Raw genomic sequence first — 12,261 nt, 5'->3', positions numbered from 1 at the left:
ATGAGTTCAAGGCCATCTTGGTCTACACAGGGAGTTCCGGGACAGGCTCCAAAGTTACACAGAGAAACCCTGCCTCAAAACAAACAAACAAACAAACAACTCTAAGAATCTGTATGCTATACCCTCCTACTGACCTACCTGTAAGAGATTGATTGAATGAATGAATGAATGCTTGGGCACACATTGGAATAGAACATTTTTCATTCCCATAATCAAACAGCATAGTGAACGGTGTAAAGTTGTTGTGTATTACAGTTAGAGCTCAGCAAGAACTTAGGCCATGAAGTTATACTAGCTTCATAGAAGGGGCCGGGGTGAAAAAGACAATCATATTTTGAACCACTTCTTTCTATAAACTGTTTTTAGCATGGCTTTTTCCCCATAAGTACTACATGACAAGATAAAACGGCATTTCAAGTAACATTTTTTTTCATCTAAACTGAACAGCCTGAGAGCTAGACCCATGGGTGAATGACCTTGTAAGATAAACCTGAACAGCTCAGACTTCTTTTGCAATGAAGGATTTTCTTGGGCCTTGATCCTAATATTGGCAGAGAACCCAGACACACCAGAGTCTCTATAGAGGGCCCCTCTGCAGTCTGCACATTTTCTCAGACTAACATAAGATATCCAGCCAAGTCCAGCTGGGCCAGAACTTTCCTTCCAGTCCACATGACTGAGTCTGTCTGGTGACCCCTGACCCAGCCCTGTGTTTCTCTTGCATTTCAGCAACAGAACCAGGGACTAGACGGTGTTTATTCTACCAATTCTTCTTGGAGGGGACAAGGTCACCCTGTCTTCCTCAAGCTTGCAGACTCCAGTCTTCCCCAAATCCCCACAGCCTCCCACCTTTGTGGTTTCTGTTATGTGGGCCCAAACATTCACTTGTTCAACTTCTTACTCTGTGTGTTGAACACCGTTGTACCAGCTGAATAAAAAGAAGGAAGGAAGAAAGAAAGAAAATTCCTATTTTGGGGGCACTCCAGTCAAGGCAAGATGAAAGACATAAAACTAAATGATAAGCCAATATGAAAAAGTTAGGATAGGGCTGGAGAGGTGGCTCAAAGGTTAAGAGCACTGGCTGCTCTTCCAGAGGTCCTGAGTTCAATTCCCAGCAACCCCATGGTGGCTCACAACCATCTGTAATGAGATGTAGCACCCTCTTCTGGTGTGCAGGCATACACGTAGACAGAACACTGTATATATAATAAATAAATGTAAAACAAAAAAGTTAAGATAAAGATCTGCATATAGAGTTTTAGGAATAAATGAACACATAACTATGGTTTTTATGGTATTAAATTATCCAAAATTTATAGATAATGATGGCCTTGAAAATTCCAAGGAAAATGCTTTTCCTTTAGGAAGTGTGTTTTTTATTAGCAAATGTATTTTTTCTGTTAGTAGTACAAAACATGTGTTGACTAGTGTGGTCTTCTACTGGCAACAGTGCAAGCTTTGAAATTATATTTCTTGGTATGGGGAAGACAGAAAGTGTAAAAGTATCTTAATGTATTCATTCACTTATCCACTAAATATTTAATATTTACTTTGTGTATTGAAGCTACTAGGTGCCAGTTACTGTCAGAGGCTTGGGTAGGAAATCAGGCTTTATACTAATTGTGCATCCTCTGCAGCTGAGAGAGAAAACAAGTAAAATAAGTGTGTGCATGCACGTGGAGGGCAAGTTATGAGGAAAACACATCCAGGTTATGGTCATAAACCATGTCCAAAATGGTACAGATAAAACAGCAAGAGAAACAGGAAAGGACAAGGTGACAGCTAGAATAACCTGAATTAACAAGCTAGGCAAAATCATTGGATCTAGTTCCATCTACTACTCTAACAATAGATTATCAGTTACATTCTATAATTATATTTTGTCCCACAAAGGATTGCTAGATCAGTGGGTGGATAGATGCCAGACATGACGCAGCTATGGAAAATATCAAGATGGTAGTAGATGGTATGAATCTAACGTGTAAATGGAGACTCAATTGCGGGCAATGATAGATAAGTTATATAGTATTAAATGTTTATTGCCATTGCTCTCAACATAGAAATTAGTGCTATTTTTGTTTTGTTTTGTTTTGTTGTTGTTGTTGTTGTTTTGGAGCTGAGGATAGAACCCAGGGCCTTACGCTAAGCGCTCTACCACGAAGCTAAATCCCCAGCCCCTAGTGCTGTTTTTTTAATGACTTTTTTTTTTCTTTTTTGAGACAGAGTTTCTCTGGGTAGCTCTGGCTGCCCTGGAACTCATTCTGTAGACCAGGCTGGCCTCGAACTCACAGAGATCCTCCTGCCTCTGCCTCCCGGGTGCTGGTATTAAAGGTGTGCGCCACCACCTCCTGGTGACACATTCTTTTTATTCCAGTCAGTAGGTGGTTTTCCACAACTAATAGTCGTTTCCCTTCAGGAGTGGTTCACTGTCATTGAGCACTACCACCGAACCAATGCCACCATCACCGAGCTGGTCATAGGGAACGAATACTACTTCCGGGTCTTTGCTGAAAACATGTGTGGCCTCAGCGAGGACGCTACAATGACTAAGGAGAGTGCTGTGATCGCCAAGGATGGTGAGTTGGAGGTGGACTGACATTTGGAGACCTGGGTTGATCCACGGAAAAGAATGAAAGAGGAGGGCCTGGAGAGATGGCTCAGAGCACGAGCTGTTCTCCCAGAGGTCCTGAGTTCAATTCCCAGACACCACATGGTGTCTCACTACCATCCGTAATGAGATCTGGCGCCCTCTTCTGGCCTGCAGGGACACACGCAGGCAGAACACTATACACATTAAAAAAGATGGGGGGAATAAGAGTGAGCCTATGGGGCTGGAGAGATGGCTCAGTGGTTAAGAGCATTGACTGTTCTTCTAAAGGTCGTGAGTTCAATTCCCAGCACCCACATGGTGGCTCACAGCCATCTGTAATGAGGTCTGGCGCCCTCTTCTGGCCTGCAGGGACACATGCAGTCAGAATACTGTATGCACAATAATAAAATAAATAAATAAATCTTTTTTAAAAAAAGAGTGAGCATATGCTAGGAAGTTATGGTAACAATATTGAAGTAAAATTTCAATTCTACGGGTAATTTTTTTCTAGGGAAATTACACTATTATTATAGATTTTGCAAATTCAATTCATTCCAGTTTCTGGTTCCTGGGTCTATACATGGTGGATGTCAGGCAAATAGGAAAAATTCCTTGGTTTTCTGGTTTTTTTTTTGTTGTTTTTTTTTTTTTTTTTTTTTTTGGTACCTTCAATGTAACGTGACATGGGACTTGCTCTAAAGAAACGGGGAGCTAAATTTCAGCCTTTCATCCAGTCACATTCTCTCAAGTCCTTCACTGAGATTTTCACATTAGGACACACTTGATCGAGAAACTCAGGACAGCTACATCCGTTCAGTACTAGGTTTAGTATGTCATAACCACTGGCTATACATGTGTCCCGGTTAGAGCAAATGCCATGTGGCATTTTCTTGTAATTTTCTGAATTGAAGGAAGTTTTGTTTGTTTTTTCGAGACAGGGTTTCTCTGTATAGTTCTGGCTGTCCTGGAACTCTGTGTGTAGACCAGGCTGGCCTCGAACTCACAGAAATCCGCCTGCCTCTGCCTCCCAAGTGCTGGAATTAAAGGTGTGTGCCGCCACCGCCCAGCAAAGGAAGTTTTACTCATAAGGATGCCAAGAATAACACATCTCAAGCCACCTTCTATTTTTTTTTAAACATCTTTCACTACTAATTTTTAAGGTAAAATCTACAAAAATCCAGTATATGAAGACTTTGATTTCACGGAGGCTCCCATGTTTACTCAGCCTTTGGTGAACACCTACGCCATCGCCGGTTATAACGCCACCCTGAACTGCAGCGTCCGAGGAAATCCTAAGGTACTGTGTGTTACTATCCATTACTGAAATTTGAGAACCGATTCCAAAACCTCTCTCTTATATTTGCCATGTTATAATGGCAAGTAAGACGATAAACCGGCCTTCCAGCTTCTATCTGTGTCTTTCTAGAGTGGAGGAGTGAAGAAAGGTGGGGTTTGTGGATAAATAATTACAACATTTAAATTAGTAGGAACGAGTGTGGTATATGTCTTTATTAACTAATAGATAGCCACTAAAGAAAAGAAGCAAGAGGGAAGCAGAGGGGATATCGTTTTACCTGGAAAAATTCGTTGGCGATATTGACTCATTAAGAAGTCTCTAACACACTTAACAGTCACATGATAATTCAGGGGTTGTTTTTAACAAAATCTCAAACGTTCAGTTTTATCAATAAAGACTCAGAAGCCAGACGCTGGGAAGAAAGCCTGCTGGCTCAGAGAGGCTGAGAAAGCACCCAGCTGACCTTCCTCCGTCCCAGAAAGATCCTTCCATCTGCTGTCGCAAACAACTCTCCCTTCGGACTCCATGTCCCTCCTTTCCACTTCCTGTGCGTCTGTCTATCCTCCTGACTCCCTCCTACTCTCTATGGTTTTTTCTTAATAATCCTATGTTCACTTCCTGTCAGCTGGTTGCTTGCTCCCCCTCTTGACCTATGGTTGACTTATTTAATCCTGTTCCCAACATTCAAATAGAAAGGTGTGTGCTAGGGCTGAGCCAAACCACAACTAGAAACATGCTTTTTTCCCAGGAAGTAACATAGTCTCTGGGTTCACAGTGTGAACAAATATCTTCCCAACACTCAGGGGTAAGAATATAAAATGTGCTTTGCTCAGCGTGCAGAGTGCTAAAACTGGGTGATCACACTCAGTAGAGGACACTTAGAAAGGTTCTCAGGCCTCCTGTTGTTGGTGTTTAAAAGCAACAATTAACAAATGTTGTCTATAGTGGTCTCTATCCCTGGATGGCACCAAGGGAAAGTACGCTCAAATTTTGAAAACTCTGATAGAATGAAACACAGTAACAGTGGCCTATGTCTGGGCAGAATGGGGTAAGGCAAAGGGAAAAGCCAGGAGGAGCAGGGAGGAAGGTGCTGAATTCATGTGTAAGCAGATGTGACGTGGGGACCTCTGCCTGGGAATAAGGAAATGTTAACCTGCCCTCAGCTGGGGAGTCTCAGCATGGAGGTGCTACACACCGTCCCTTAGAGCTCAAGTTCTGCAAAGCAATAGCATTGAGGAAGGAAGGCAGTAAAAAGCCAAGGACCCAGATGTGAGCCTCAGGATGGTCTCACTTGAAAGATGGAGGGAAGGAGAGGGCTTCGTAAAAGACAGCAAAGGCTCTGCCAGGATCTGAGGGAGACACAGTAATAAAAGGCAGAGTAGGAGCAGCAGGTCAAGACTGAGTATGTTTACAGAGGGAAGGAGTAGGGAGGAAAGCTAAGGGGTGGGGTCAATGACTGCAAATGTAGATCAAGGGTCGAGGAGCACAGAAGCACCTTCCTGGGTGCCTGGAGCTTTGCTGAGCTTGTATTACTCAGCTGGAGCCGATCTCCTACCACTAGATAATGAATATGATGTCAGAGGGGAGGTGATATGCCCAGAGAGCATATGCAACCTATAAAGAATTAGAGACTCTTTGGGGAAAGAGGAGACAATCAGATGATCGTGGTACTGTTTGGGAATTCTCTGAAAACACCCAGTATATACACTCTCTGTTACGAACTCCTGTCACAAACCTGTAGGTCAATTTTTAAAATCTGGAAATAATTGATGAAGAACGTGTATAGTCGAGGCACACAATGTGATTTGATGTGCACTGTGCAATGATTTCCACAATCAAACTAGCACATCCACAAGCACACATGCAAGATATCAGAGGCCTACAGTTCATTTGTCTTCTAAGTGAACATTTTGTGCCCACGTAGATTAATTTGGAATGTAACTTAATACTTCTGGGAAGACTGTTCTCGAGCTGTCCTCTGCACAACTCCAGCTTTCTTCTTTAGAGCTACCCCCTTCACTTTCCTTCCAATGGAATAGAATTTGAGACAAACAGGACCCAAGTAGTTGTCTACTTCTTAGATGCCTTTTTTTTTTTTTTTGAGCTGAGGATCGAACCTACAGCCTTGCCCTTGCTAGGCAAGCACTCTACCACTGAGCTAAATCCCCAACCCTGCCCTTTCACTGGGTCAGAGGGGCTCTTACTATGCTACGTACAAACAGGCTTTGACTTGAGGTTTTTCAATTTGGACTTCAGCCCAAAATCACCTGGATGAAAAACAAAGTGGCTATTGTGGATGACCCAAGATACAGGATGTTCAGCAACCAAGGAGTCTGTACCCTGGAGATCCGCAAGCCTAGTCCCTATGATGGAGGCACTTACTGCTGCAAAGCGGTCAACGACCTCGGGACAGTGGAGATCGAATGCAAACTGGAGGTGAAAGGTATGTCACCTAAGATGCCATCCGTAGGCTTAAGTTAAAGGATGTGGCATAAGGAAACTCTCAATGCAAAATTAAAACTACTTGGTAGGATGCTGTGAGTAGGCAGAATTGATAGGGAAGGAATTCTTTTACTTGAGCGTTTATGCTGTTCGTTAAGATCCATGACTATCTGGGTTAACTTGTTTTAGTATTTTTCAAAATTCATATTAATTAAAGGAAGATTAATTTCAGTGAAATGTGGGTGGGTAGCATGGTGAGAACGAAGTAAAAAACAGTATTGCTTCAGTGACATAGTCTATCTGTAAATGGAAGCCTGGTGTAAGAGCTTGTCTACTGAAACTGCAGTTAAGCAAATCACACTGTTTTTAGTAAGCTGTGAAACTTCGTACATACCAATACATACACACACACACACACACACACACACACATACACACGCATAGGCATACATATGCAATGTTGTGACTTCAGGGTTTGGCATGTGTGTAGGATACAGCATACCTGAATTGTAACATTATTAAGGGATTTCTCTTTATAGGTTTATATTCCATTTAAGAAATGTCACAACTAGCCAGGCGGTGGTGGCGTACACCTTTAATCCCAGCACTTGGGAGGCAGAGGCAGGTGGATTTCTGTGAGTTCAAGGCCAGCCTGGTCTACAAAGCGAGTTCCAGGAAAGGTGCAAAGCTACACAGAGAAACCCTGTCTAAAAAAAAAAAAAAAAAGTCGCAATTAATGTAAACCAAGAAAAACACATAAGGATTTACATAGGAGAAAAATCTTAGTATAAATTGTCATCTTAATGGCATTTCTTACTAGTTGACAAGGGTTTATTCTAATGTTTTTCTTAATAACCAAAACCTGCTTTGGGACACCATGACACCAGACAATATGACCCTAATGTGTTTTCATTCATTATTCTATTTCTATCCTCTGATAACCAAAGTGTTTTATTCCCTGTCTGTCTATGATGAAACAATTCCACCCTAAAAGTAAAAAAAGTTGGCTTTGTAAATATGTATTTTATAGTCATGAAAAATGTCTAAGATGTTTTTAAAAGAACCTTTTCTTCCTGTTTAGTATAGAGTATAAGAACCTTCTTGAACAATAACATGCTCCTAATACTTTTCTTCCCTTATGATTTTTGTCCTCAGGTATAAGGTATTTCAGAATTAAGTGATAGGAGAAATGTTTCCATGTCATAAGCATAGGGCCTATGATATTAATAAAACATTCCACAGCTTACTATTGAGGAAGCCCTTACGAATTTAACCACTACACTTTGCTTTACGTGATGATTTAAGCCACACATAACTCATCTGGTTTCTAAACTTCTAGCTTTATTGTTTCAAGGTATTATTATAAATTTCTAACATCATCCAAAAAGCAAAATAAAAAATGGTTATATAGTCATGCTTTGAAAATGACAAAATGTTAAGGGCATAAAATGATAATTTCATAAGTGGTTCAATATCTGGAGCTTTCCACACAAATAAGTGAGATTATGCATGAAATGTTACAGTTTTTAGAAATTTTATAGTAAATTGAGTAAAGACTGAATTTAATGTGGAGAAAATGTATTCTTGTGTAAATAAATCATGATAAGATATCAACTGTGATTTCTGTCTTGATAAAAGCTTTGGGTAATGAAAACAAAGCTGAGCAATGTTCATCATCGGGTTGTTATCTGATAAGAGGTTACATAGATGAATTAAGCCATGTATTAGAAGGTAAGAATGTCAACTGAGCATAAATAAATACGGTACAAATATTCTAATTCTGCAGTGATATATCAAGGAGTAGATCCCCCTGGACAGCCAGTCTCCATGGAGAGGGAGCAACAGGTTCAATAAGCCCACTGGATATTTTGATTTCCCGTTCCATTCCTCTTACATGAAAACGCACTTTGCATGTAAAGCTTGAGTTTCTTGTTTGCTTTTAATTGTAATTCTTAGAAGCTCATGGCATACAATGTTTATGCCATGAACGAGGAAGGCAAATTATCCAAGGATATTAATTAATGCAGAACCAATACCTTCTTTCTGAAGACTGAATATCAGACCAGCTGTCCCCATAAACAAAGGCCGAAACCTTCATTTTATATATGACTGTCAAAAAACCCGTTAGAAACAAGAACATTTACTTAATGTCTTTATTTCTCAAGTGTACAAAGATAGGTTGGCCCTTGAAGACCGTTTCCAGCATAGGGAGTTCATCTTCGTAATGGAACTCAGAAACTGAGCACCTATCACCTGCTAAGTTGGAAAGAGAGCATGCTCTGTGCATTTTTGAAGGAAGATACAGAGGCAGGTGTGACATTTGGGAAGTCTCCCATGTAAGATTTTCCCATTGCAAATTCACTGGTAGGATATCTAACCTATTCATGTACTGGACAGTTTGGAAACCTTTGTGGTATCCAAATTATCTCATATGCTTATGAACTTAAAAGGAAGGAAAAGCCTAGGGCTTATGATAAATGTATTACATATAAAAAGTCCTATTGTATGTGTATGACCCACTCCCACTTGGAAGAGCTAACTAAAGAGTTCTTTGGGACTAGGCAAACAACCTGAATTAAACTCCGATATAGATCTACGCTGAATTTACAGTATCTGCTTTCTGAATGTAGAGGTAATGACAGCACTAAAGAGAAAATAAAATACCAGACAGAGTTCTCCCTTTGAAGAACCCTAAGGTATAGAAGAGTCACTGTAGCTTGAGTTTAAGACTTACTTAGACCAGTTACATACAATCAGTCCCAACAGAATATTAGAAAATACACTAGCTCAATAGTTACACTTGATAATTTTGCCTTTTGGAATTTCAACATATATATATGAACACTAACATTTTAAAAATATTGTCTATGTTTTTCTTTTGTTGAAAAACACAATATATATATGTTGTAGGGTATTTTTTTAAGCTAACAATTTGGAAGCTCTTACCATAAATATTGACTAGTCAGATGAGCTTTGCTCCCTATTCTAGCAAAGTGGTTATGCCTATTATTAATTTTTTATGTATTAATGATCCTCTTGAAGTGACACCCTTCACTCTCTTTTTCCTTTGTCATTCACCCGACTAAGGATTAATGAAATCACCTGATCATAATCGTGACCATAATTTCACCTCCAACATACACTCGACTTTGATGTTAGCACTTTATTAATTCTCACAACTTCTCTCTTCTCTTTCTCTCTCTCTTCCTTAGTTGTAGCACAGTAAGGATTTCTGAATGTATATTGCCCTAAGGTAAGCTTTCATATGGTTTTAGCATATGAAGCTTATGAATGTCATAAGCCATACCAGGCCTGTGGAGTATGGCATGATTTCCACTACATAATCCAATGAAACTAGAGCCTGCTAACTTTGTAGTTTTAATTGGTATTTCTGGATCTTGACATTAACATCTAATACTGAGCCTTCACAACCATTTCTTCTGGACATGCAGCAAGATGTTGAATGAGGTAGAGCATGAATCAAAGGATTTGATGTAGATGAAATGAATGAGACCCGTGCATCTGAATTCTTTGCATCAAGGAATGGACATGTATATAAGTGGCATCGTTTCTACCGATATGTGACATGGTTGGTTGTTTTCTTTTTTATTAAGGAGAATGAGTTTCTCAAATTTGCATTAAAGAAGTTTTAAGATTGTTCCAACAGCATGCTGTTTTTGTTTGGTCATAAATTCTTTAGCAAGAAGTGAAGCACTCATTATAAAGGGTAGTGCAGGCTTCTGGTTTCGTGGGTTTTCTCTTGAATGATACTTTGATTTTTAAAACAGGAATTCAGAAGGTAGGTATGAAATACTAGTTGGCATTTCTCTCACTTTCAGAAGGTATTAGCTCTAGTTTTTGCAGTTTATAAATGGCCAAAGTTAAAGCAAATATTTTTCTTCTCCCTGTGCTTGAATCAGAATATTCTGTGTTTAATTAAAAAGACCATTAAGGAGTTGGGAAGTGGCTCTCCTGGTGACCTATAGCCATTCAGTTAGAAACTGTATATCATTTGGAGAGAACTCTCAAAACCTCTCTAAGAGCAATACGCTCTCAAAGCACTGAGAATTTAAAACGAGATTAAACAACAGTAGGGCAGATAAATCTGTGGGTCTGCCAGAAACTTGATTTTTTATTGTTGTTGTCGTTGTGATGCCAAGCACTTTAAATTCTAAATGTACGAGAACCAGGAGAAGATTTCAAGTAGGCACTGAGTGAGTCTTTGTAGCTCATAAGAACAAAAGTGACCCCATTTGCAGGCAGCTAGTCCAGGAGTGTCCTCTGGATGATCTTTCCCATGGATGTTTTTAACTTCCACTTTCTCCATTTTGTCTTTAGGTGGGCTGTCCTTCTGCAGGCTCCTCCTGCAGGGCGTACCTCCAAACATAATCGATTCATATTTGCGAGACTTGCAATCAAGCAATCCTGAGGAATACTGAGGGCTGGGCACTGCCTCTATAAACACATTGCTTTGAAATGTGGTTGAAAAGAGAAGGCATTTTCTGGTTTTCTCCCAGGCCCCCAAGTGTGGTCATGTTCTCTCCTTCTAACCTTGAAGAAAGAAAAAAAAAATATTGTTTGCACAGATTGCTTAATTAAAAATAGCCAACAAAATCTTTTTCTGTCACACTTTGTTCATTATTGTATGACTTCGTTCACTGTACTTTACTAAAATGCCAGCTATAGAATAAGGAGAAGCCATTATATCAGTTTATAATAGTATCTCTAAATGCTTTTCTTTCCCAGAGTAAAAATCACAACACAGTACACCATAATGGAATTCTGAAAACCCATCTTTCTTGATTTGACTTTTCACTGTGTGCCTCAAAGTCATGGCAAGCCTCCTGCCATGGCCCCCTGAATACTGGGATCACCAGTGTGAAACACTAACTTGGCTTTAATGAATTTTTCTAAATCTGCTTTTCTAAATCAAGTTTCAGACAAGGATCTATGCCCTCTTCCCTTATTTAAATTTAATAAATGGTGTCTTAACTTTAACTTTCAGGCATTTTTTTAAAAGAAACTGCATCTAGTAAATGGCACATCAATTTGCTGTACATACGCTGAAATGACACATATTGGCTTATATATTTGGAGATGCATTCTCAGATAAAGCTGAGGCAAATGGTTTGGGGCCAGGATGCTACCAAACTTGGGTCAGATTCCCATAATGCCCCTGGGAGAACTTCCTAGGCCCATCCACCATATTTGCCTAAACAGCCAGTCCTAGTGATAGCTAACTTTTTTTTTTTTTAAATCAAGTTGTTAAATGTGTATATAACAATTCCTTAATCACTCCGTAGCCCAGGCTGGCCTTGAACCCACAGAGATCCGCCTGGCTCTGCCTATCGAGTACTGGAATTAAAGGCATGCGCCACCACTGCCCAGCCAATTCCCTAATCTTGTTAGCACTCTTCCTGAGTTCCAGTTAAGGCAATAGCAGCGCACAGTGCCATACCATTATTCTTTATCCTTTTTACATGCCCCCCACACCTATTTCTGCTTTTCGTTCCCCCAAAGGCTGAGTAAATTGTTGCTTACAGATGCCACCACAGCATCCTGTAATGATATTTTAAAACATTTCCTCCTCTCCCTTTCCAATTGTAGTGGGGAGGTGTGAGAGCGGTCCCCTGGACTCAGCAAGGGAAAGATGGGTGGTCTGGGTGGTTGCAATGCACCTGGACAGTTCAGGAGGAAACTATTTTATGGTCACACTATGATGGCTCCCTCTTTGTCTTTCCTGACAGCATGGTGATGTTGGAATACTAGTCAAAGGCAAGGAGGGGATTCAGGCAGTGGGGAGCATTCATCAGAAGCATCTGGTTTTCTGACCAAGCTGAAGAGACATTGGAGCATTCCCATTGGCTGGACTGGTTCACATCAGCTTTCAGCAGGTCTGGAGGCTCCTGGCTATTTGGAGCATTTTGTAGTC

General features: G+C 40.3%; 1 protein-coding gene across 7 annotated transcripts in view; it reads left to right on the top strand.

Annotated features, from left to right (window-relative positions):
- The window catches only part of Mybpc1 (myosin binding protein C1), an 86,718-nt gene extending 75,524 nt beyond the window's left edge, over positions 1–11,194 (top strand). For 5 of the 7 annotated variants that reach the window (XM_036169784.1, XM_036169783.1, XM_036169782.1 and 2 more), the window contains 4 exons: positions 2,417–2,576; positions 3,751–3,887; positions 6,144–6,330; positions 10,668–11,194. In XM_036169784.1, coding sequence (XP_036025677.1) covers positions 2,417–2,576; positions 3,751–3,887; positions 6,144–6,330; positions 10,668–10,768 — 585 coding nt within the window. In that variant the 3' untranslated portion in view covers positions 10,769–11,194. The remainder of the gene's footprint in view (positions 1–2,416; positions 2,577–3,750; positions 3,888–6,143; positions 6,331–10,667) is intronic. The other 2 variants (XM_036169788.1, XM_036169786.1) reach the window with 1 other exon arrangement.
- Positions 11,195–12,261: the final 1,067 nt, after the last annotated feature.

The sequence above is a fragment of the Onychomys torridus genome, chromosome 20 (genome assembly GCF_903995425.1).
Source record: "Onychomys torridus chromosome 20, mOncTor1.1, whole genome shotgun sequence".
Classification (NCBI taxonomy): Eukaryota; Metazoa; Chordata; class Mammalia; order Rodentia; family Cricetidae; genus Onychomys; species Onychomys torridus.
This window is presented reverse-complemented; position numbering and strand designations above follow the sequence as displayed.